At 51.9% G+C, this 25,662-nt stretch overlaps 8 protein-coding genes across 8 annotated transcripts; 7 read left to right on the top strand and 1 right to left on the bottom strand.

The window, feature by feature from the left end:
* Positions 1-1,033: 1,033 nt before the first annotated feature.
* JN550_012115 (uncharacterized protein) lies at positions 1,034-4,513 on the top strand (the record flags this gene model as incomplete). The annotated part of the gene is made up of 6 exons (XM_049310555.1): positions 1,034-1,928; positions 1,982-2,230; positions 2,289-2,486; positions 2,543-2,767; positions 2,825-4,203; positions 4,271-4,513. The coding sequence occupies 6 exons, from the start codon at positions 1,034-1,036 to the stop codon at positions 4,511-4,513; spliced, it is 3,189 nt and encodes a 1,062-aa protein (XP_049165947.1).
* A 505-nt stretch (positions 4,514-5,018) lies between these two features.
* Positions 5,019-6,603, top strand: JN550_012116 (uncharacterized protein; the record flags this gene model as incomplete). Its single annotated transcript, XM_049310556.1, has 2 exons — positions 5,019-5,261; positions 5,344-6,603. 2 exons carry the CDS (start codon positions 5,019-5,021, stop codon positions 6,601-6,603), a joined length of 1,503 nt encoding a protein of 500 aa, XP_049165948.1.
* An 893-nt stretch (positions 6,604-7,496) lies between these two features.
* On the top strand, positions 7,497-8,702 carry JN550_012117 (uncharacterized protein; the record flags this gene model as incomplete). Its single annotated transcript, XM_049310558.1, has 2 exons — positions 7,497-7,893; positions 7,963-8,702. 2 exons carry the CDS (start codon positions 7,497-7,499, stop codon positions 8,700-8,702), a joined length of 1,137 nt encoding a protein of 378 aa, XP_049165949.1.
* Positions 8,703-9,635: 933 nt separating this feature from the next.
* Positions 9,636-11,524, top strand: JN550_012118 (uncharacterized protein; the record flags this gene model as incomplete). Its single annotated transcript, XM_049310559.1, has 4 exons — positions 9,636-9,744; positions 10,004-10,221; positions 10,281-10,706; positions 10,757-11,524. 4 exons carry the CDS (start codon positions 9,636-9,638, stop codon positions 11,522-11,524), a joined length of 1,521 nt encoding a protein of 506 aa, XP_049165950.1.
* Positions 11,525-12,394: 870 nt separating this feature from the next.
* On the top strand, positions 12,395-13,141 carry JN550_012119 (uncharacterized protein; the record flags this gene model as incomplete). Its single annotated transcript, XM_049310560.1, has 1 exon — positions 12,395-13,141. The coding sequence occupies one exon, from the start codon at positions 12,395-12,397 to the stop codon at positions 13,139-13,141; it is 747 nt and encodes a 248-aa protein (XP_049165951.1).
* A 1,941-nt stretch (positions 13,142-15,082) lies between these two features.
* JN550_012120 (uncharacterized protein) lies at positions 15,083-17,342 on the top strand (the record flags this gene model as incomplete). Its single annotated transcript, XM_049310561.1, has 9 exons — positions 15,083-15,175; positions 15,231-15,342; positions 15,401-15,589; positions 15,647-16,085; positions 16,162-16,178; positions 16,364-16,570; positions 16,684-16,792; positions 16,849-16,936; positions 16,986-17,342. The coding sequence occupies 9 exons, from the start codon at positions 15,083-15,085 to the stop codon at positions 17,340-17,342; spliced, it is 1,611 nt and encodes a 536-aa protein (XP_049165952.1).
* Positions 17,343-18,630: 1,288 nt separating this feature from the next.
* JN550_012121 (uncharacterized protein) lies at positions 18,631-20,277 on the bottom strand (the record flags this gene model as incomplete). The annotated part of the gene is made up of 4 exons (XM_049310562.1): positions 18,631-18,765; positions 18,849-19,184; positions 19,235-19,772; positions 19,826-20,277. The coding sequence occupies 4 exons, from the start codon at positions 20,275-20,277 to the stop codon at positions 18,631-18,633; spliced, it is 1,461 nt and encodes a 486-aa protein (XP_049165953.1).
* A 2,745-nt stretch (positions 20,278-23,022) lies between these two features.
* JN550_012122 (uncharacterized protein) lies at positions 23,023-24,176 on the top strand (the record flags this gene model as incomplete). The annotated part of the gene is made up of 2 exons (XM_049310563.1): positions 23,023-23,117; positions 23,180-24,176. 2 exons carry the CDS (start codon positions 23,023-23,025, stop codon positions 24,174-24,176), a joined length of 1,092 nt encoding a protein of 363 aa, XP_049165954.1.
* Positions 24,177-25,662: the final 1,486 nt, after the last annotated feature.

A 25,662-nucleotide genomic window follows, 5' to 3' on the forward strand; every position in this document is an offset into this window, starting at 1 on the left:
GGAGGGTCACTATGACAATTGATCAAGCATCCAGTACAGGATCTCGCGCCGCTGAGCACAGAAGCGGGTCTTTGGCATCATAGGAACCCGGTACCTAGTCAAAGGCAGCTCCATCAGGATTTGATGATGGCTGGCAGGCGTCTTTACGTGCTCCTTTCCGCGAGAAGACACTGCTACAAGCCCATTCAAGAGGGACTATGTGCTTGTCGTTCCAATACAGTGTATGCTGTACAGCGATGGGTGGGATTGTAGGCCACTGTTACGGCTGCTCTTCTACACCGGAAAGGTTGGCAGGCAGTCATGCATCTGACGCATCCCAAAGGATTTGGTGATAGGATCCTCCCGGCTCGAGCCGTGAGCCATAGATATCAAGCTTCGAACTGCGGCAAGCGATTTGCTTTGGATTTGCCATCTACGTAGGGGAATGCGTCCAAGACGAGCGTCGGACTAGCTGATGAGTTGCCGTCATGTCCGGTCTGTAGAGAATCGAGTCTTCTCACCATCTCTGCCTCTTGTACAACCCGCCATATGCACATGCGGTCAACAAGCGAGCCGCCTTACCCCTCCCGCGTCGCTCAAGACGGGATCGCCATGATATTGACTTTGACCGGGGTGGCGCCAGCACCCCAAATAAGACGAACCCCAAGGTCCATCCATCCCTGCCCACCGAACTGCGCATCCGTGCAGCCGTTCATGTTGCTGTCCTGCATTTGCCCCCCTCTTTCTATGCCACTTGACGTCTCTCGCAGCGCATGCCATCATCATTGCCCCGCACTACACTGTAGGCTGGCCTCTCTTGTATGAGCGGAATAGCAGAGAGCCGCCGAAGAGCCTCCAGCCGGGACAGGACTTGCCTGCGCCCTCTCCGCAGCTGGTTACCGTAACCAGCAGACCCTACGGCGATTATCCCAGCCCGAGGGTTACTGCGATCAATGACGGCCGAACAGGGGCGCCTTAGACCGTCCCGCTATTCGTCTGCTGTGTGAGCTAAAACTTCATGTCTGAGCCTATACCTATCGGTCCCATCGTGAAGATGCAGCAGACGGCTACATATATGAGCCCGCATGTCTGGCCGAGTGAAGGACCAGTGGCCAGCTACCATATGCACCTCACTGCCCCCTGGGTCACATCGCTTCTCGAGCCCACCACTTCCCTATATCGACTCTGGTATGAAGCATTGAATCCTACCTCACGCCTCCTGTTCGTCTGGACTACGATTTTCTCGTTCGTGATCACCACCCGCTACTGCTACGTCAAGTACCGGAGGGGACGCAACATGGCTCGTTCTATAACCGTGCTCCTGACGGCATATTTCCTTGGTTGCTGGACTCTTGCCAGGTCTCAGACTGCAACAACTAGTTCGCCGGGCGATGTCTTCACCGTACCGGCTGATGCCGACATTGGCCAATCTGTCATCCCAAACATTGCAGACCCCCAGGCCGTCAATCCGCAAGATGTCTGCCCTGGTTACAGGGCATCCAACGTGGTCGAGACCAAGAACGGCATCACAGCTGACCTGACACTTGATGGTCCTTCTTGCAACGTCTATGGCACAGATATTGAAGATCTCATCTTGAAGGTCGAATACCAGGCCCTTGATCGTCTGAATGTTCAGATCCGACCAAGGTACATTGGCCAGGAAAACTATACCTGGTTTGTACTTCCAGAGGAGCTGCTACCCCTTCCGGCTGTTGAGACCGAAGGCTGTGCTCCCGAGAGCGACCTTGATTTCTCTTGGAGCAACGACCCCACATTCTCGTTCAAGGTCACTCGTAACAGCACCGGCGACGTACTCTTCAACACGGAGGGCACTCAGATCGTATATGAGGACCAATTCATCGAGTTCAAGACTGGCTTGCCAGATAATTACAACCTCTATGGCCTTGGTGAAGTGATCCATGGCTTGAGGCTTGGAAACAATCTGACGAGTATGATTTCCGTGGGCTCCCATATATCAAACGTTACTGACCCGAAATTAAAGGAACGCTTTTCAATGCTGACGTTGGTGACAACATTGACGCAAATATATATGGGCATCATCCCATCTACTATGATACTCGGTACTTTGAGGTAGGCAGCGACGGGATGCTGTCATACGCAGCAAATGCATCGGACAAGTCTGCCAAGTACAAGTCGTACACACACGGTGTTTTCCAAAGGAATGCGCACACCCAGGAAGTCCTTCTCAGAGAGCCAGGCGTTACATGGAGAGCACTAGGCGGAAGCATCGGTAAGGAGACCAAAGAATGGTAGTAACCATATCAGACCACACTAACGATTATGCCCAGATCTGTACTTCTATGAGGGGCCGAATCAAGACGCCATTACGAAGTCCTACCAGAACAGTGTCATTGGACTACCTGCTTTCCAGCAGTGGTGGACGTTTGGGTTCCACCAGTGTCGCTGGGGGTACAACAATTGGACACAGCTTCAGGAAGTCATTGATAACTTCGGAAAATTTGAAATTCCACTGGAAACGATCTGGAGTGAGCTGGTTCTGGTATTGCTTACATCTGGACATGGAAACTGACGATGACTACAGCTGATATTGACTACATGACCAAGTACCGTGACTTTGACAATGACGCCGAACGCTTTCCATATGACGAAGGTGCTGAGTTTTTGGCCAAGCTTCACGCAAATAAACAGCGCTACGTCCCCATCGTCGACTCGGCCATTTACTCTCCCAACCCGGAGACCGAAAAAGGCCTGTATCCCACCTATGACCGCGGTGTTGAGCAAGATGCTTTCATACTCAACCCTGATGGTAATGAAGAAATCCGTCCCTATGCCTGATGTACAGACGAACTCTAACGCTGGACAGGCTCCCTATATGTTGGTGCCGTCTGGCCGGGATATACCGTATTCCCCGACTGGATTGGTGCTCTCTTCAACGGTACTGGTACAAATCAATGGTGGACGTCCGAATTTACGACTTGGTACGAGAAAGTTAAGTTCGATGGTATTTGGATCGATATGTCGGAAGTATCGAGTTTCTGTGTTGGTAGCTGCGGGAGTGCTAACTTGACCCTTAACCCGGCACATCCACCTTTTCTACTGCCGGGCGAACCTGGAAACGAAGTAACGACTTATCCAGAGGGTTTCAACATTACCAACGCAACCGATATCACCACATCTACAACATCGACCTCAACAGCTGCAGCTACATCCACGTCAACCTCAACCTCATACTTTCGAACTACTCCTACTCCTGGGGTTCGAAACATCAACTGGCCGCCATATACCATCAACAACTTCAACGGTGACCTTGCTGTTCACGCAGTCAGTCCAAATGCAACACACCACGGTGGTACTCTCGAGTATGATTTCCACAATGTCTACGGCCATCAGATTCTGAATGCCACATATCATGCTCTCCTTGAGGTGTTCCCTGACAAGCGACCCTTCATCATAGGCCGCTCCCAGTTTGCTGGTTCTAGCAAGTGGGCTGGCCACTGGGGCGGAGACAATTACTCGCTCTGGGCCTTTATGTTCTTCTCAATCCCACAGGCTCTGTCGTTCTCCTTGTTTGGGTTCCCTATGTTTGGAGTTGACACGTGCGGGTTCGCCGGAAATTCGGATATGGAGCTTTGTGCCCGGTGGATGCAGTTGTCGGCGTTCTTCCCCTTCTACCGTAACCACAATGTCCTGGGTGCTATCAGCCAGGAGCCGTATGTCTGGACTGAAGTCGCTGACTCCAGCAAGAGCGCCATGAAGATAAGATACGCACTTTTGCCGTACATGTACACCACGTTCTACCTCAGCCATTCAACTGGATCAACCACAATGCGTGCCTTGGCCTGGGACTTTCCTGATGAGCCATGGTTGGCTGACGCTGATCGTCAGTTCCTCCTCGGCGACGCGATTCTCGTTACACCGTGCCTGGAGCAAGGTGCCACGACTGTGGATGGAGTGTTCCCCGGAGTGGGCTCTGGCACGATCTGGTATGACTGGTATAACCAGACAGCTATTACGGGTGTCACAGCTGGCCAGAATGTAACCATCGACGCACCTCTCGGCCATATTCCTGTCTACATCAAAGGTGGTAAGGTGTTGCCCCTTCAGGAGCCCGGCCTGACCACCACCGATGTCCGGAACAGTCCGTATAGTCTCTTGATTGCCCTCGACGGAGACGGCAAGGCAAGTGGTGGGCTGTATGTTGATGATGGTGAAAGCCTGAAGCCAGAGAGCATCTGGGTTGACGTAAGTCGCGCTTCTCTACAAACCCTTTAGCCATCCAAACCAAAGGAAAATGCTAATTCCAGGGCAGTTCGAAGCAACTTCCAGCAGTATTAAAGCTAAACCTAATGGCACCTTTGTCGAAACCAACGCCCTCGCCAACATCACTGTCCTGGGTGTTGAGGGCAATGTGTCGAAGGTTCAGTTGAATGACCAGGATGTCGGGTCGGTCTTCGCATTTGACGCCAACGCGCAGAAGCTGAGTATTACTGGACTTCATGAGCTGACGAAAGACGGGGCATGGGGTCGGGAATGGACCCTCACTTGGAACTAGAAAGGGGAGTGTATAATGAAGATTTGATACAAATTGGCATAGTATGTAGATGAACGAAGTCTCACATACTGCTCAAAAATATGTCTTGGAAGTTCCACACGCGGGTGACTTGCCGTGCAGGCTTAAGCCGTGTTGAGTATAGCCCTACTCCAGGCTTGGTAGTTTGTACTGATGAATCCACGCCGAGACTTTATTACACAGTATAGCGTCGCTGGTGTCCGAAAGCGCCGCGTTGGGGGGCGGGTTTACGCGTTTAGGGAGGGCCGCGATAGCAAATCATGTGGAGAGGGGTTATCGGTCCTCCGAAGTCAGCCAGCGGGGTGACCATGTACCGGGGGTCAGCTTACAACTTCCAGAAGGGTATGATCCATAGCTTTTCTATATATCATGTGCTCAGCGTTTGAACGATCCGTGGCGGCCTTGTCTCGAATATCTGCACTCACAATCTCTCACTACCCGCATCCTACATCCACACATGGTCAATAGGATCTAATTTATAGACAACATGGTCGAGATCAAAGAGCTTACCGTGGCGCAAGCCCACGATGGATTCAAATCTGGCAGTTTTACAGCAAAAGACCTCGCAGCGGCGTTTCTGGACCGCATCGCGCAGTTGGACAAAGCCGGACCGCGGATTAACGCCATGATGGCTATGTCAACTACTGCTTTAGAAGACGCTGCTGTGCTCGACGAGTACTTTAGAAAGACCGGCCAGTTCAAAGGACCACTACACGGGATTCCTATCGTAGTAAAGGACCAGGTAGCTTAACCCCTGGTTACTACGAGACCTCGCCCTTCCAAGGCTTCGACTGACTGACCCGGTGGACTAGGCCGACACAAAGGGCATGGTCACAACCTACGGCTCTGCCGCAACCAAGAACAACGTGCCCGACGAGGACGCCGTCGTGGTCACAAAGCTGAAGGAGGCCGGCGCCGTCGTGCTCGGCAAGACCACGGTCGCCGAGTGGGCGTGCGTTTGGTTTAGTGCCAACGGCGCAACGGACTACGAGTTCACTAAGAACCCGTACAACCTCGCGCACGACGTCGGCGCGTCCTCCGGGGGATCGGGAGCCGCGCTGGCGGCCAACTTTGCCATCTTGGCCGTGGGCGAGGACACTGGCGGGTCCATCAGAGTACCTAGCTCGTTCTGTAACCTGGTTGGAATCAGGGTGACACCGGGCCTGATCTCGCGGACGGGCTTTTGCCCCCTGGTCAAGAACCTGGACACACCCGGGCCAATGGCGCGGACAGTGACCGATTGCGCACTGATGCTGGACTCCATGGTCGGCTTCGACCCGAAAGATGGGTTTACCGGCTTCGCGGCCACGGCCGCAGCTCTCGGCCTCCCTCGTGGAGGTAGCTACACTGCGTACCTGGAGGAAGGCCCATCCAAGATAGCGAAAGCCAAGGTGGGTGTCGTGCGGCAGCGGTTCGGGTCAGACTCAGATCCCCTGTGCAAAGCCGTCAACACCGTCATGTCTTCGGCGATGGCGGCGCTCGCCGCCGCCGGCACCACGTTCGTGGACGTAGAGATCGAGGACCTGGAGCACCTCCTCGACCGCGCACAGACATACTACCAGCGTTCACGCGCCGATATCAACGCCTTCCTGGCCACGAAGCCACACCTGCCGCAGGACGTCGCCGACATGGTCCCCCTCAGCCACCCCGACAAGCCGTACATGGACTTTGTCTGCGGTGTGGCGCACGGGCCGACCGACCCCGAGACGGACCCGAGCTACGCGGGCCGGATCCTGGCCGGGGACGAGCTGCGGCGGCGGGTGAACTGCGCGCTGGCGGCCCAGGGGCTGGACGCGCTGGTGCTGCCGGACGTGCAGGTGCCGGCGCCGCAGCAGGCCGATGCGACCAACGAGCGCTTCGCGGGCAAGGCGTTCCCGACCAACACGTTCCTGGCCAGCCTGGCCCGGCTGCCGGCGGTAAGCGTGCCGGCGGGCTTCACGACGGCAGAGCAGGGCACGCTGCCGGTCGGCATGGAGTTGGTCGGGCTCGAGTTCCAGGAGCAGAACTTGTTGGAGCTGGCTAGGGGCGTAGAAGTATTGATCGGGGCGCGGAGGCCACCGCCGGAGCTGTGAGCGAGTGGTAGAACTGAGTTACCATAGAGAAAAAGAGACTTTCGTGCGAGTTGAGTTGAAATCAGATATAGCTCGTCCATCTCTTCAGTTGTGGTTGTTACGTGACCTCGTCTGAACTATAGACATGCCATGGCGGCCTAGTTCCCGTCTCTCGCGCGCCCTATGTACGCTCACCGGACAGACGTGAAACCCCGAAGTCGGGAAAGTGTTCTCCATGGTCCGCTCGGGTCTGCTATCATCACGTTACCGCACTGTCGCTGGACAGGCTCCATCAGTTTAGATGCAGCTGAATGCATAGGCACTTATTCAGGTATTTACCAGGTATGTATGCAGCAAGCTCATTTGCGTGCCAACCTGCCACTACATCTGAGTTTTAAGTTAACTCTAAGTAGTTGGTCGAGGCCCTGGCCGTGCTACTGAAGATTCCCTGTCGGCCCCGAAATTACCATCCAATGAGTGCGGGGAATGCCCTCGGTCCAGGAGGACAGGGGGCCCACCTGGGTACGGCGGCGCGACTCAAGCTCACAATGCTCCAGGGGGGCACCCCCCTTGGACGCGGTGCTGACCCCAGCGGAATCTCCAGTTAGCCTCCCTTTCTTCCGGGTGTGCCTGGCGTGGTCAAGTTGGCATGTCGACCTTGCATTGAGCGGTTTTTATTTTCTCTTGCTTCACTCGTACTCGCGTTGGCATTTTCAACAGGCTCGGCGCCTTGCCCTTCGTTCCCGTGGCCCTCGTCTGGCCAGTTTCAGTCGTTCCTCAAGTCTCGATCTGTGCCATCACGCAACGACTCGACTCGACATTGCCAATCGTTCCGGAAACCCCTCTGGGACCGTGTAATAATAATCGTAATAACACCAAGCCCTTCGAGCGAGCTACATTGGACGGGGGCCACGATGCTTTCGACATCTTCACTGGCTGCCATTGCCATGTTGGCGTCTGCCGCGGCAGCTGTGCCGAACGTCAAGGCCCGAGCTACCGATGCTGAATCACTCACGCCCTGGGTCACTGTCGGCGACAACGGCACGCCCGTGACCATCACGCCCGTTCAGACGACCATTGACGGTACCGCCACGGTCATCTCTGGCGCGCCGCACGACCTGACCGGCACCGTCTTCACGCAGACCAGCTACGGCGAGATAACCACGAGCACAGGCACAGCGCCTGCCCCGACCGCTACCGCAGCCGATGGCTCCGGATCCTTCCTGAAATGCAACAACAAAGATGGGGCCAATGCGCCTTGGTGTAGGCCCGACGAGGGCGCAATCATGTATCCCGGCACTACCTACTACCGTTCGTCCACCCAGCTACCTCCTCGGGTAATCTCTCTTGGGTGGCATGATACTGACCCTGATTCTACAGTCACCTGGGACAGCACCTACTTCACCCCCAATACCACCGTCACGGTGCAGGGCAACTACTTGAATGCCACGACTGGCGAAGTTACCAGCCAGGCCTTCGAATCCGACAAGATGGTGGCCACCTGGGGCTACTGGAAACTGGCCGCCACCTCGGATCTCATGCAGGGCCAGTCGGCCATGAACATCTCGCTGCAGATCGTCGCTCTGAATACCACGACAGGAACCAGGAGCACGTTTGTCAAGGGACCGACCATCCAGATTGCCAATGTACCGACGTACCACAAGGCGCCTGCGGCACCGCCGAGTGGCGCCGCCCTGTACATTGCTCTGCCGACTGTGTTCGGTTTCATCATCTTGTGTGTAGTCGGCGGCTGTCTCTGGAACCGCAAGACGCGCAAGATCGAACTAGGCAATGTCATGTCGCGCAGCCGCCACGGCTTCGGCCTCGGCAAGCCTCGCGCCGGTCTTAGCCAGCGGCGCAAGGAGAGAAAGGCGGCCGAGCGAGTTCAGCTCATGGAGAGGGAGATTGCCGCAGGTGGCGGCCAGGTGTACCGAGACCAGCCGGATTGGATTGACATCCCCAGACGCGATAGCGATGCGCTGGGCAGCTTGGCCGGGACCCCGACCGACGAGCGCTTTCACCAACCCGGTGCGCGCGATGGAAGTGCGAGGCCTCAGGCTGGAGCAGAGAGAAACTACTTCCGGGATGAGTTGCACAGACAGGACGAGGACCGACGCTAGGAAGTCCCGAATGTGCCCAGAGGCGGATCTGATAGGCCATAGGGGAAAAGAGCGGATTGTAGCGTCCTCGATAGCATGGGATGTTGGACACTGAGGGCCCGGTGGCATATCTTCAATACCGAGTCAGAAGTCTCATCGAACTAGACACCACCCATGATCTGGCCTGAGGTAGAAGTGTATTCGATGAATTCGGCTTTGTCACTAGCTGGCCGCACTGCCTGTATCAGAGGGGGTGCAGCACCATATGGCTTTGCGTCGCCTGGATATGGCACTTAACGACGGTGGTGGTTGCCGTGGTGACGAAAATAGAGAGTATCTCGCCGCAAGTAATGAATGATAATGGACAAGCCAATATCGAAAAGGCCACTGTGGTATACAGTTCAAACCCCCATGGTTTGGCTGGCACTACAGGCCGAGGGAGAACGTCGTGCATAGAGCTGATTAATGGGTGAGCCTCAACGTGCACCCTGGCTCAACCTTGTGGGCCCACCCCGAATTCTTCCTATAATAATCTACACAGCCATGGGCTCTCGGAAGCGGGCTGTGCATCTTTTAGACACCTCCCGGTTTTGGTCTCGTGAATCCCATTTAGCAAAATTCCTCAACATCTGTCGCAGCCATGTAACGGAGCAAATTTGCCAAGAGGTGGCCGTGGAAAGGTTAAACACGGAGTGGGTTTCGGCATGCACCGGGCTAACGCAGGCAAGCTGGAGGTTGGCCTGGTGCCAGACCCAGAGGTCTGCTTGGCACCCATTGGAAGTTGAGCCCGAGGTGGGCCAGGCCATCCATCGAATCATTAACCTCCTAAACTCGGGGGCGTAACGGTCGTTTCATTCATTATAAGCCTCAAGCGCCGACTCTGGCTCAACTCGCCTTGGATTTCCCTGACCTCCCAAGGCCACTCACTGGGTCGACTTACATGTGCCATCCATAATGACTGGGCAGAAGTGCATCGTCGTCGGCGCCGGTCCGGTCGGATCCCTGGCCGCACTTTACGCTGCGAAACGAGGACAGGATGTTGAAATCTATGAGCTGAGAAGCGGTAAGTCCGAACTGCGAGCCCATGCGATATAGGCCCAGCCATATAATATCCACTTCACAACCCTATACTGCAGCTTGTTCCCCACGGAAGACAGGGAACAATCACTGCATCGATCCGCCGAAGAACTGTGCCGCGGCGCCGCATGCAGTAGGAAAAGCCCCACGAGAGCTGCGTCTGCACGATGAAACGCCATACCCACCATCATCCAGCCCAATGTCCCTGCATGTACGAAGAATACCTTGTACTGATGGAGCTGCAGACCTTCGCGATCCGTCCACCACTCCGCTGAATTTCACAAAGTCCATCAATCTTGCCCTCTCGGAGAGGGGCATCAATGCCATGCGCCATGCTGGCTCGGACAAGCTCCTTCAACATGTTCACTCGGCCACCATCCCCATGAGAGGACGCATGATCCACGGAAGGAAGCCCACGGGGGAGTTGTACGAGGAGCCCCAGGACTACGATATCCATGGCAGGGTGAGCCCATAGACTCTGCGACACGGCCATTTTGGCACAGACACTGACCCATCCACCAGACAATCTTCGCCGTTGACAGGGCTGACCTCAACAAGCGGCTGCTGGACATCCTAGAAGAGATGCCCAACGTCAAGTTGTTCTTCAACCACAAGCTTACGGGCGCTGATTTCAGGCAACGGAAAGCTTGGTTCGAGACCCGTAGCGCGCCAAACGGCGACGCCTCGACCCGCCCGGACGAGATCGAAGTCAGCTTTGACTTCATGCTGGGTGCCGATGGCGCACACTCGGCAGTCAGATACCACCTGATGAAGTACGTCCGGATGGATTACCAGCAAAAGTACATCGACACTATATGGTGCGAGTTCACGATTCAGCCCAAGGACGTCGGCCCCTCCGATGATCCGATGGCCAAGTTCAGGATCTCGCCAAACCACCTCCATATCTGGCCTGGGAGGCAGTTCATGTTCATCGCCATCCCGAGCGAGGTGCGGACACCGAACCGATGCCATGGTTTTCCTAGCTAACGGACCAGTAGGACGGTACTTTTACATGCACCTTGTTCATGCCTAGTAGCAATTACGCGGAGTTGGAGGCCGACCCGTCCCAGCTGCCCAGCTATTTCGACCGCTATTTCCCAGGAGTGACCTCATTGATCTCCCCGAGCGATCTTGTGTCTTCTTTCAAAGCAAACCCGCATCTACCCCTAATCAGCCTCAAGTGTACGCCATACCACTTCTCGAGCTCGGTCGTCGTCCTCGGTGACGCGGCACACGCCATGGTTCCCTTCTACGGCCAGGGAATGAATGCAGGCTTGGAAGACGTCTACACGCTGTTCTCCGTCCTGGATAAGCACAGCGTGGAGGAAACCAACAACCCGGTCAACCCATCAGTTGTCGACCCTGCCATACAGCGAGCATCGGCCCTTGCTGAGTACTCGGCGATTCGCACGCCCGATGCTCACGCCATCAACGACCTCGCTCTGCAGAACTACATTGAAATGCGTGCTTCTGTTCTGTCACCCGCCTATCGATTAAGGAAGGCCCTGGAGGAGTGGCTGTCCGTCTATGTGCCCAGCCTGGGCTGGCAAACCAAGTATTCGCGCGTCAGTTTCTCTAATGAGAGATACTCCGAGGTCATTGCGAAGAGTGATCATCAAGGCAGGGTCCTGGTACGTGTGCTGAAAGTGCTGCTGTTCGGCTCTGTCACAGCTACCGTGGTTGGGCTTCGCTGCTGGAAGAACCCTAAGTTCTTCAGGAGGATGTTTAGTAGTTTCCAGGGATTCCTGAGGGGTGTCAAAGGTTGAAGCATAGCGGCGGAACATGTGTATATTATCTTTCGACTTATGTGTCGGCTGTTCGCCCTAGCCTGTCTCGTCTCTATTCCATCGGCATCGCGGCTGTGTCGCTACCATGCATTCACCGCAGCATAGCAATTTCAGGGCTGCTCACCGCACGCCCAACAGGTCAATGGACCGCATCTTCCCTGCAGCGTGTAAGACGGTTGAAACAGAAGGTGGATCGATGTCTCCCCACGTGGCAACGAAGAGAGAGAGGACATGGAGGAGCTGATTTGCCCTGCATGCAGCGTAGAATGGATAAAGTTGCGGCAAAGGAGCGTTTGGGGAGTCTCGTCTCTGACGGTCTTTGTCACTAAGTTCCGAGTCTCTGCTTCTGTAAGCACGCTCCACTGCTGCTTACACGCTAAGTTAGGCCTCCTTGGCATGCGCTGGATTTCGTAGCCCAGCTCGCCAGCCTCTGAAATAACCATATCGAGTGGGCTCGCCAATTTCGCTTCAGCGAATCAAGCAGCGCTTGGGGTCGCTGAAACCCGCTCGTAGGGCGGCACAGCACCCAACGGACCGGGCCAAGGAGCTGAAAATAGCACACAGCCCACCCCGACCTGTGAGAAAAAACGCGGGTCGCGCCCAGGCATGCTAATTTCTTACATATATCACTCGCGTCGGGTGGAAAGCATGCGGTCGGAGAGGGGAAACTTATTCTGCCTTTTAAACATCCGCTAGGGTCCTCTCAGCCGTCGCAAGTTTCTGGTTGCCCTTCAAACACTGCCTACGAAGTTCGTCCTCGTCGCGGCATCTCTGGGATAATAAGGGGATCAGAAACACCACGACCACCTGTCGAGTCCAGCTTTGCTCTTATACATCTACTCCCCCACAATGCGCCGGTACGAGGGCATCTGGCGAAAGGCACAGCTGGTGCCCTGCTGGGTCCTCCAGTGCCTTGCGTCCGGCATCTTCTTGATCGCCGCGGGCCTATTGATCGCAGCCGCGGCCTATGTGTCCCAGCACAGCGTTGACAGCGACTACACGTACTACGGCTACACGGCCGACGATCTCGCCAAATTCGCCGCCATCAGCGGCGGCGTCATCTTCGCCTTGGCCATCATCACCATCATCTTCGACATCATCGAGTGTGTGCTGTACGCCCGCCGCACGCTCAGTCCCGTCCTCCTTCTGGTCTTTGCCGTTTTGAAGACCTTGGCCTGGGGCGTCTACTTTGTCCTGGCCATCATCGCCGCCGCCAGCGGTACCTTCAGCTGGGTCGACTTCCTGCTCAGCCTGGTCCTTGTCGCAACGAGTCTGGTGCAGCTCGTCTTCGGCGCCAAGAACACGCACCGCAAGCGCAAGGGCACCCTGGACAACCGAGGCAACTACAAGGCCGCAACGACCGGTCATGTGGAGGGGCAATACGCAGGTGTTCAGTACCCGCCATCCTACCCGCAGCCCTACAACCCGGCTCCGTACGCCGGAAACAACTTGAACCCCAATCCTTTCAACGACAGCACCTATAGGTCGCCGAGCCCGGCCCCTTCGTACAACCAGCAGCCTGCGCAAACCGCTTACGGATATGCTGGCCAGCAGGGTGTTGAGATGCAGCCGCAGAAGCCAGCACACTATCAATGAGCTTTGTGACTATGTCTAGCTGCAAGGCTATTCGAGGTGCGATTGGACCTTCATGTATTTGTATGGGCAATGGCATACGCAGCAGTCAAGCACGGCTTAAGTATTGTTGACGCACCTTGGCACTTCTCCCAACACCCCATTTTGCCACTCTTGCAGAAGACGGCAGTGCTCACGTGTTTGGAGCTATGACTTGTTGTCCCCTGAGGTGGGCGGTTCTGTATATAATGATGGAAATGTATAATGCACTGTTGATGAATAAAAATACGTCTTACATGTTGCCTACTTCGGTCTTGTGGGTTTCCGCCATGGGCTGAGTGAAAACTCGCAATTACAATCTTGTCTACATTGGTAAGTATTCACGAGGCTGTATTTGCTGTTTTGATTCCATTACACCACCCGGTTTTTTATGTACCGCCGCACCGAGCTCCACCCAGGATTACGTACCATCATTTTTTCCCAACTCACGACTCGAGCGCAATCTTTCCGACCAGCTTCCGGCCTTCATTACTCCCTTGGATCCACTCCTGTGGCGCAAACAGCTCAAACATGCCGACCTTCCTGAGGAGTGGAACTGCCGTACGGATTGCCTCTTCCAGTCGCGCTGTCGCGGCCGTGTCTCCGGATGAGAGAGCTGCGTTGTATGCTTTGATATTGACAAGTAGAGCTCTGATAGGCCGACTGGCTCATTAGTTGATTGACTCGTCACTATGGGGTAGAACAGTTCGCCATGGGGAGCGTATATGACACCATGCACAATCATCCAAGGGTAACTCGCCCGACTGTGCCCGTCTGCACTTTGCTCCCATCCGGCAGTGTGATCTCGGGCATCGTGACGCCGAGGGTGGCGGAATTGAGAGAGGCGAGATTTGAGTCGGACATAATTTGTTGCGTCGGGAAGAGGTGTGGTCAATATGTGATCTACTTTGTGTATAGTGTGTGAAAAGACAGGAACCAAGTAAAGAGTTTTTGAACTGGCGTGCCTGGAGTCTATAAATCATGGGCCGGGCCGGCTGCTGACTGTTGCCATGGGGCCGGTGGTGCGATTGCGGGTCATATCCAATGGCACCGTGCCGGTTCGCCGGTGGGCATATGGCCAGGTTTCGGAGCCCGCGGGAGGTTGTGTCATTCTTCACTCAGCAAATCCAAGGGCGGCAGCAGACTCCATATCCACGTCTAGGCATAAATGCCTAAAAGTATGTACTTGTCAGATCATTGCAGTGTTCAGTATCCTCGGTCCAGTGATTTCGGGAGACTCTCAAGGGTGTGGCATATATCCGGTCCGGTCGGGTCAGCCGGGATAACTCTTTGAGTAATAGTCATTGGAGGAGTAACTTGAACTCGGAGTGCCCGATATCCAGTTAATCAAATCAACGTGGCTCTCATCAGGCCGCTCTCGCATTTCGCCTCCCGCATGCGTGTATCTGCGAAGATCTGCCAACTACAGGTGCTCTACTTTATCTTGAGCTTCGAGGCTGTTACCAATTGTTACCAATAGGGTCGACGTTAGCACTACCCCGGACTTGGCCCCCTCGCATGAACTCTCCACTTAGTGTATTATTGCCGGGAGGTTCATAACCTCCGAGTCAGCCAAGTGCGTTCCAGAAAGCTTATTGTGTAAGAAACAAGTCCCGGATTGCCTATTCCAGCTTCCCGGCCTAAGCAAACCCCCAGGATATACTTTGTTCGAGCCCTCTTCTCCGCACGCGGGGCCCCGCACCACCCACCCAGATCGTGGGTGCACTGCCGTTGATCTAGGTTGCTTGCATGGTGATATCGTCATATCAATCCAAGAAGCCGGTACTATTTTATTACCTCGTATGGCCAGTATTGTCGTCGGGAAGTTTCTATCTCGTGACACTATATATCGAGACCCAGGGACACGACCCTCGAGATCAAGCCTCCCTTCATTACTGTAGTACATGCTGTACAAAATCTGCCACTATGAAGCCCTACTACGGCCTTACAGGGACGAAGCTGAATATTGCCATCGCGATCATTGCTGGCACTGATTTTGCTCTATTTGGATATGACCAGGTATATGATAATTGTAATAACTGACGGGTACTCTCTGCTGACCTAAAGTTAACAGGGTGTTATGGGAGGGCTGTTGACTCTCCCTTCATTCCTACGAATTTTCCCCGAGATTGACACGCAGCACCCACCCGCTGGAAGTAATGCTAGCCAGACTTCCAATGTCCAAGGTAGGGCCGTTCTTGCGTATGGTGAACCTCTTGATGAACCTCTTGCTGATCACCAAAGGCATCACCGTTGGTGCTTACACCCTTGGTTGCTTCTTCGGTGCTGTGGCGACTATATGGCTTGGAAACCTTCTTGGCCGGAAGAGAACAATTTTCACAGGATCATCGATCATGATAGTTGGTGCTGCTATTCAGACTTCCTCATTCACCCTGCGTCAGCTTATAGTTGGTCGTTTGATCACTGGATTTGGTATGTGCTCAAAGCCAACATCACTAAAGTAGCAGGCATGTTGTTAATAAGCATCAGGGAATGGGATGAACACTTCCACAGTACCAACGTGGCAGTCAGAAACATCAAAAGCTCATCGCCGAGGCCAAATGGTCATGATAGAAGGATCGCTGATTGTGTTTGGTGTGATGCTGTCTTATTGGATTGATCTCGGTTTCTCCTTCCTTGAGCCCTCAACTATATCTTGGCGCTTCCCCATTGGGTTCCAGATTCTACTTGCGCTGTTTATTGTCATTATGATCCCAGGATTACCTGAATCTCCTCGGTGGCTGGTCCTGAAGGGGCGTGATGAAGAGGCAGTGAGAGTGCTCTGCGCGCTATCTGAGCTCCCTGAAGATGATACCAGGATCCAGAACGAGTATAAGGAGATGAAAGACGTCGTTTTCGAGATGAGCAAGGGAAGTTTCGGTGATTGCTTCAAGAGAAATAAGAATAGGCAAGTGGACCTCATTTCACTGTGAGTTCGCATCTTTCTGACAAGCCGGTGTGATTATAGAAATCTACACCGAACTATACTGGCTTATGTCAATCAGATGTTCCAACAAAGTAGGTTCCTCATACTTGAAACACGAGCATCCATATTCCCCTCTCCCTTCCGATAAGAACACTCATTACGGTCCCTTCCACCCCAACGATTGTATTCACAAGATGCTTCCCTTGGGATTTGCACGCTGGTGCGAGTTTTAAATACTTACTTTCTGATGAAAAGGACTATCTTCTAACAATCGGTTTTAGTATCCGGTATTAATATCATCACCTACTATGCTGCTACAATTTTCGAAAACAACATCGGGTTGAGCGGGTTTCTCAGTCGATTACTTGCTGCGTTGAACGGGACAGAATACTTTATCGCTTCGTGGGTAGCCATATTCACCATAGAGAGGTTCGGCCGAAGAGGTCTCATGCTATTCGGTGCCATAGGGCAAGCATGCTCAATGGCAGGTAAGTGCGATCCCAGAATTTCCCAATGATGCAACACACAATGAATCCGACATTCTCGAGTAGAAGAGCCCACACGACTTGCCCGTGTCTCTGCTAACAGATTGATATCAAAGTTCTCGCCGGTACCACGTCCTCTGTGACCACTAGTTCAGGAATCGCGGCCGCCGTGTTCCTATTCGTCTTCAATTCCTTCTTCGCAATAGGATGGCTGGGCATGACATGGTTAGCTTTTCTCCTTTCATCACAAGCATATGGCAGATCTGACCATACCTATGTAGGCTGTATCCAGCTGAAATTACACCGCTGGCTATCAGAGCCCCTGCAAACGCAATATCTACTACCGCCAACTGGATATTCAATTTCATGGTAATACATTCCTGGACTTGCATCAAATCATCACATGCTGACTTTCCAGGTTGTCATGGTAACTCCAGTTGCGTTCGCCAACATTCAATGGAAGACCTACGTCGTCTTTGCTTGCATAAATGCCTTCATGGTTCCCTGCGTGTACTTTTTCTTTCCGGAGACAGCTGGCCGCTCTTTGGAGGAGATGGATGAGATCTTCCACGACATACATGGTATCAGGGGCGCGTTTGATGTCGTACGTGTCGCCAAGACCAAGCCCAGACGCTACGGCAAGCACGGTGAGCTCTTGATCAACTACGAAGAGACAGCTGAGGCGCACCACGTTGCAGAGCGTAGGCGATCCAGCGTTGCAGCCGCCCAGGATGCTGAAAAAGCCCACGCGGAGCATCATAACGGGGGATCCTAGGTCAAACACATCAGAGTCGGCATTCGGTATATATCTACCGAAAGGTGTGGGAAAAGGCCGAACAATATAGGGAGAAGCAAGACCGGGATATTGAGACAACATAGCTTAGAGCGCAGGCACTACGAGGTTTTCAATGCGGTAAAACAGAGTATGGTAAAGTTATCAACGCAAGCAGGTATTAAGAAAATCACAAGTCATACAAAAGACGCTGGCGTGCACACAAGCGATAAAGCGCCGTATGCCATTAGTTGCATACAAGAATGTATATGTCTCTGGACGCGCAAGTTTACTATGTACCGCACCGCCCAAATCTTGGGGATTGTGTTAGGGTATTAGTGGAAATATCGATCTTGATCAGTATGTGTAGAGTTGGAGGCTCCCAGGACCAGTTATGTGAACCACTTGCTGAAACATCTTTTCTCATAATGATAAAGTCAACTTGCAGACGATGAGACTGGCCCCAATTGGGTTGTGATGAATTAGGCACTCCAGCAAGACCCTCAACCCCGGCTGCGCCGTTCCGCCCTTCCTCTAAAGAGTTTGAATGAGAAAATGTAATTCACCATTCTATTAGTTCGGTATGATATCTTCAAAGTATCAAGACGAGAATAGTTTATACAACCGCAGACCAGTTTTGCTAGCGTATATCGATACAGCAGGATGTGGAGCAAGGTCGAATGGTGGGAGCTAATACTAAAAGAGTCATGGATTTGGATAAGCGCAAAGATTACAATTAACCAGTTGCTCGGCTAGCTCAGTTGGTTAGAGCGTCGTACTAATATCTCCGTTTCGGAAATATCAAGTTTATGCGAAGGTCCTCAGTTCAATCCTGTGGCTGAGCAAGTCTTTTTCGTTCAATTTTTTTTTTGTTCGCACTCAATTTCAGGCCGACTTTGAACTTGTCCTGGCCGTGCATGTATCAGCCGGCCACTTTGTTCATAAATAAAACTCTTGTTTATTTACTCTACAGTGTTAATCAAGTGTCTGTCTTTTTGGACTAGTTAAATTACTCCCCAAGTCAGGCTAGGTTGGAGGTCCAATTTCAACTGTTGAGAAGATCCAGCAAGACAAGCAAGCATGCAGGCAATGTTGTGAATTCTCACAGGCTGCGTTTCTCACGCTCTACGAACATTCAGAATGCAGTTCGATGTGGACAACTCGGGCTGGGTCCAAATAATTTATTATTTATTATGGCAGCGTTGCGTTCATCGCATTTCATTCAGTTTCTTTGCGCATGGATGAATCTTGTCCATGTGTAATGCCTCTTGATGCTCCTTTGATCGGGTGACTACTTCGCAGGTTGGATCGATTGAGGGTAATATATAACTTCATTGGGATCGTATGCTGCCTTGATCTTCTGCAGCCTTGGCAGATGTGAGCCCCAATAATTTTTCTGCGCCGTTGTGCGGTTCATAGTCGGATCCTACGCAAAATATTTTAGAACAAAGGCCAGGGAGTAGGTATACAGAAGAACAATAAGACAAAGAGGTTGTGATAACCACTTACCGCATAGTTGATGTACATGCCCCACTGCTCAGGCTTTAGGTTACTGGTGAATGCATTGACCCAGCCATCGAGGAATGAGAAACCATTACTTGGGTATGATCCAAAGTTGACACGATCGTAGAACTCATACAGAAATAATTTATCCCGTGGCTGATATGAAGTTGCATTGGCAGCTACCGCGGGTATGGCTCCGTATTTACCGCCATGCATGTCGATGATCAAATACCAATCTCTGCTCTGTGAGCGCGCAGTACTGAACCAGTAATTTGTTGCTGCCGTCATGGCCGCTGCAGGCAAAGCGGAGGTCGCCAGGGACTTTGAATAGAATGTTTCGTGCTGAGATACGTCAGTTGCAGAAATGTCTTCAGCCCCTTGGGTCAGCATACCATATTGTAAGGATGCGACACGTCGACAGGGTCGCCGTTATCGTATGCGGCAAAGCCGCCCGGCCAGTCAGTTTGCCGCGATTGGCTTAGGGATGCCCCGAGAGAGCTCATAAGGGGTTGTATAGCTGACTGTAGTTGAGACGGGCTGCCAAAGTATAGACCCTGCAGATTGGTACCATAGCTGTTGACGAAGAGACGGAAGTTCATCTCGGCTGGCATAGTGTTCTGCGCATAGTCCTGGATCTTCGTCCAACCACTCGCAGCAGCTGAAGCACTACCCCATCCCAATTGTGAATTGAACACTGTCACCTGTGATGGCGCAGCGAAGGTGTTGAACTTGAACGATGTGACGACACCGAAGCTGGATCCGGCACCTTTAAGCGCATACAGAAGATCGGGATTCTCGGTCTCCGAAGTGTTGACTACAGTTCCATTCGCGAGGACAACGGTGGCCCCAACAATCCAGTCCAGAGCTAATCCATGTGTGTGTGAGCTAAAGCCGAACCCTCCGTGGAGAGCATGTCCAGCGATGCCGACTCTGGTAACACAAGTTAGACCTATTAGCTAGTCGGTGTCTATATAACCACTCACCCTGGACAAGTTCCATGACTGATTGCACGTTTCCCTTGTGCATACAGCGCGGTGAAAACATGTCCTAGCCTTGCGCCAGCTTGGATAGTGGCAATATTGGTCGTTGAGTCTACGGTGACAGCATACATGCGATCAAGCTCGATCATAAGGTGTCCGTCCTCTCCACCAATGCCAAAAGAGGCATAGCTATGCCCACCACCTTTCGGGCTGACTTTCAGACCAGTCTTGACCGCACAGGACACTGCAGCCTGTACATGGGCCACCGTAGTAGGGACAGCAATAGCAGCAGGCGTGAATGGTACCCTATTATTGAACGGCGCGACATCACTGTTCCAGTCGCTAGACCCCTTTGCATCCACTGGCACCGAGGCTGCCTTCAGACAATCATCTATTGCGGCAGCATTAGTCAAGATAGCCAAGCTACTCAACGCAAGTGGTGAGAAGATCCGCATATTGAGTACTTTTCGTTACTTCGAGCCCTAGATAGTGACTAAGACCGTTTGTTTCAATCTCGGGGCGATGGATGGGGTTGTCTGACATTCGAGGGCCTTGCTTCCTAATATACCCCAAAGCTCTGGGCAACGAGGATTACTCCATTGAGGCTATACTTTACTTTTGTGCTTACTTAGTCTGGGCTCCTGTGGCCCGGCTAATCTAGATTTTCTTACAGCTAAATCACTCTCCGCACAAATCTGACACGAATGGCCGAGAAATTGGCTTTCCTGGGAAAATGTCGTGATGTGCCACGGGGAGATATCACCTGGCTAGTGGGGCATCCCACGTTGCATGATGCAGTGGAACAGAACCCCATGGGGAACGTAGACCCTTCAGCGTGCGCACGTGGATGCCGGGAACTCCATGACAGACCGCCGGCAAGAAGTAATGGTTCGACTTTCCGCAAGGAGCGATAAGTAGTCAAGTACAGAGGTGAAATTGTGCATGTGACCAAACCACCTCTGTTGGTATACCTAGTTTTCCCACGCGGATAGCAGGTCCGGGGAACATCAACATAGCCGCCGCCAATTCATGTACTTACTCAACAACGCTAGAGTTTCTTGGGTCTCTCAACCCAATATTATGAAAATGTCCCATGCACCTTAAATTAGTCCCCAGGGCGACGCTCGGAACCCGGCAACTAGGACCTGTCTAGATCGCCGGGTGTTGCATCACGACAATAGGCTAAACTTGATTCGCCGGAATTTATCGCAGGAAGCCGCAGCCCCCAAGAGGTCATCTTGGTAGAAAATAATTACTGAGAGTGTGGTCTACTGGACGGGCATAACGAGAGGTACATACAAATGTTGTTTTGGTGTACACTCTGGGTTTTTCCCACTTGTTTTGTGTCGATGGCCCGGTTTCCCGCGTACGGCCGGAATTATCAACTTACCTTTTCAAGGCCTTGGGATAATATCTGCCAAAATTCTGTGTGCCAAGCAGTAACTTGTCTGCCAAAGAAGGAAAGACTCGCAAAAGTCTTTCATAGCTCATACACTTCCGCTATCCATTTTGACATCTTACATTAAGGAAGGTCCCTATTCCCGTCACAGTGTTAAAACAAATCCCCATGTGACGGATCAAACTCAGTACTGAAAGGCATGAATATTCCCATGAGACAGATTGGGGAACGGCTTGGACTCGCAAGGCCTTTCGTGGAAACCAGTGACTGTTATGCGTGTCACAGATCTTCAAGCTTGTAGTTTTTCTCGACTTATATCATCTGCTAGCTGAAAATTCGAGATGACGGTGATGACTGCTTTCACTTGGTATCCCAAAGGGAAGACATGCCCGATGCTGAGTTGTGCACATTGATACGGCGCCAAGGCTGCCACAAGGCTATTGGTATAATCTAGGACACCTGGACATAGATTTGAAAATAGAGTTGAACCTATTACAAGTATCTCCATTCACTCGCTTCGTACTGTGCGTAATGGTATATATCTGTGTTAAGGTGCAGTTGTTAACTACCAATGTAACTCAAAGCAATGATTTAATCACCACCGTTCTTGCTACTGGTGCGAAGAAAATATCATGGCAGCAAGCCTCAACAGTTCTAATCAGCCCCCGATCAGCAGCCTCGATGCAATGCTGCTGTCGAAGCAATCTGCAATGAGCGCTTCGCGGATCGCGTATAACCCGGCTAGAGCACGCTCACTCCAAGCGTTGTTAGCGAGGATAGTGCTGCTGTCCCCAGTTATGTTGAAACTCTGACGGCCATAGCAACAGGATGAACCGCTACAAAAACTGCTCCAAGGACAACATCATAGGGGCCGGAGCAGCAGCAGCACATCGGGTACTGCATCGTCAAACACCAACACTTCTTCTGCCAACCTTTGTTACCATCAGCTAGCTTGAATGGTTTTGATTACACTTAGATACTTTTCTAAAGGGCACATGGCTCCGAAGAACCTTGAATCATCCTTAGAATAGGAAATCAAAGTCGCTAACAATTATTACCGTCCAAGACCTCTTCTTTGAACTATTAAGAATACTATAATTCCATTATTTATTTATCATACATATCAAAGGGGTTCAACTAGAACATGTCATCTGGAATTATGCATCACGACGTTGTCCCTTACAATTCGAGGGTACCGAATGCTACATCCAGCTGCAGCCCATGACCATTGCCCACCCCCCATAGTCAAGTGGGACAGAGCAAGGAGTTTTGCTCTCGGTGGAGGCACTAGCTACACGTGCAGCGGATTCGTCGCTCGGCGTCCCTTCTCAATGTCGCTTCAACCGGGCCGATCTCAATCGACAAACCCCTTAGACTGAAGTGGCCTAATTATTTGCCAAGCAAAATGGTAAGGCTTAGAGTTGCACCAGCCCCTAGGGTGGAACACACTAATGGGGATCCACGACGCACTGCCGCCTCATTGAGTGAAGTACTGCCAGGACAGGTTTCACTCCCACCCTCTTCTCTTCCTACGACCAATCTGAGCCGCATTTCACACACAATTGACGTTCCGGGTCTGAGCAAGCCACGGTTTCTCGGCATGTCGACCTCAAGCCTTCGAGCGATCATAGTCGGCGGTGGTCCGCTTGGACTTTTTACTGGTCATGCACTGGAAGCTGCAGGTATAGACTACGTAATCGTCGAAAAGCGACCCGTAATAGTGGATGAATCAGGCGCTGGGATTCTCATTTTCCCACATACTATGCGCGTCTTAGATCAACTTGGCTTATTAGAAGTCGCCATGAGAGTCTCTTTGCCGGTACACACCAAGACAAATATTCTGCAAAGTGGAGCGGCTTACCTGAGCGAGCCTGTCTTTGACGCATTAGAAGAAAGGTACCTATCACTTGGGAGAAATATATTGCCTGATTTTGACGGAAACGACTAACGTCTCACAGCCATGGCTACCCATGCAGAATATTCACCCGAACGGACTTGACGAAGGTTCTCTTCGAGAATCTCCCCCAGCGAGAAACGAGAATCAGGACAGCATGTGGCCTTTCCGACATTCAGTTTACCGAAAGCGGCGTAAATGCAACACTAGAAGATGGCAGTACCGAGAAGGCATCTTTCATCATTGGGTGCGATGGAGTTCATAGCAGAACAAGAGAGATCATTGAGCGTCTTTCGATGGATAGGACTGCTGGTGCCAGGTTGCAAGCCAGTGAACAGATGGTGTCTAGCTTTCAGGCGCTCTACGGCCGCGCTTCTTACCTCGATGGCGTCGAAAAGGGAACGTTTTTCGAATCACGTGGCACTGGAATGACTACTCAGTTATACGCATCAGACTCAGTCTCTACGTTTGCCCTTTTCCGAAAGATCCACAGTCCCACGAACGAGAGAAGACGATATACCCAAGAAGAGACCCGAGACTTTATGCAGGCATTTGCAAACGTGTCTGTGGCACCAAATCTCAAAGCCAAGGACCTCTTAGCAAAATGCACATGGTCAAGACTGGTCAACCAGGAAGAGGGACTGATGAAAATCTGGCACTATGACCGCGTAGTTCTTGTCGGAGATTCTGTGCATAAGATGACCTCGAACGCTGGTATGGGGCTGAATTGCGCCTTGCAATCGTCTGTTCTCCTTATGAATGAGCTTCAAAAAATCTCCACTCAAGCGGATCTGGATGTGGAAGCTTTTGGGAAAGTTTTCGCGACCTATGGCGAGACTCGCTTCAGAGAAGTTCAACCTGTCTATGACATGTCAGCAAAGGTAGTCCGTACCACAACTTGGAGTACCTGGGGGCTTTGGTTTCTCGACCAATACGTTGTACCACTCATCGGCTTAAGAAGGGTCATAGGCAGCATATCACAGACTGTCATTCGTCGTGGGCGGTTGCTGAATTATGTTACAAGGGAGGGCCGGCAGGGTACACTGCCTTGGACTGAGTAACATAATTATGACTTGCCCTAAAATCAATCAATATAAAGCAGAACCTAGTGCTGGGAAGTTTCCATAAAGGTTGAGGGTACAGTAGACCGCGTGTACATATCTTGCGATATTTTGAATATACTGAGAATTGGCAGTTTATTTAGGCAGGGGGCCTAAGGCGTTAAGACTTGTGTGGGATATCAAGACATCGTTGATTCCTTCCCGTTGATGACTGTCGACGCGTTGTAATCACATGTGAGCGAATTGTGTGATCTCATTAGGTTCGATTGGGATATTGAAACCGTAATTGTGAAGTTGGATGGATATGAGCATGAAAACACAGAGTAAAGGAAGGCTTTGTCCAGATTGTATTTCGATTAGTAGGCATCGGGACCGATAGCAAAGATCAAATGGATACATGCTCCAACATTTGCGTCTAACACTATTCATCGTCATCATGATGTAAAATTCAAATTTGGTAAAAGATTGGGCGGTTGAAAATATTTGGCCATGAACTTTATGACATATTAGTTCCGAATTTCGATCAAACAACGGGTTGTAACTCAAAACAAAAGGCATCAGCTTTCCTGTGTATATTGCATGATAGTCGATCTTAGGCCAAAACCGACAACCCTCCACCCCCTCCCCCGGGAGTCCCTAGATATCATTTAATGTGGCTGTGTAACAAGGATATGTGCTGTAACTTCCGAAGGAGTCTAGGGTCTCACTTCCCACGCTTTTCTTGCATGTCGATGTTGGAGGACGAGTGCATCCGGTACTAATTACCACACGCTTAGGTTGTAATTGCCGGCAATAGTACTTAATCAAGTAACAGACTTGTAGCTGACTCGGAGATTTATAGTCTTGAAACGAGCTATGCAACCTTTGCTGAGCAAAGGCGGCCGATTTGTTAATCAGAATGACCGAAACAGAATGGTTTTCGCGCCCAGCTGGCCCACCGTCCGATCAGCCATCTACACAGTACCAACTGTACTAGTTTCAGATTGGCATCGTGAATCCTTCCTTTGCAAGGGCTAGTGTTGAACATGAGCTAATTTACGCTGTTCCGTTCAGGCGGTCCGCTACCGCGCTATAGATTGCGCCGTTATGATATCCTTGGAGACACTAGAGCCCACTAAGCACTAGCTCTGGATAGCGGATCTACTATTCTTCTTCTAGTTTCGAGGACATTTCGAAGCATGGAGACGTGACTCATCCTTGTAAACTCACGCAATGTTCTCAATCTGTATGAAGTGCTGGCGGATCGTCACCAGTCGGGGCATATTTGAATGGAAGAACGTGCATTATCGCCAATTGGCTCGTAGATTGAGATCGGATCGTATGCAGTATCACATTTTGAGCCACGGCCAAAACGGCTTCTACCTGCCGTAGACATGCCAGCTCATCTGACAAGAGCAGTCCCTTGACAGCAGAATATCATTACCCAGTCTGGAAATGGTCAGTTACTACATTAGGAGTATCGGTGTCCGATCATGGCGACGTTTGA

This window comes from Neoarthrinium moseri (genome assembly GCF_022829205.1).
Source record: "Neoarthrinium moseri strain CBS 164.80 chromosome Unknown scaffold79_Wmoseri_CBS_16480, whole genome shotgun sequence".
Classification (NCBI taxonomy): domain Eukaryota; kingdom Fungi; phylum Ascomycota; class Sordariomycetes; order Amphisphaeriales; family Apiosporaceae; genus Neoarthrinium; species Neoarthrinium moseri.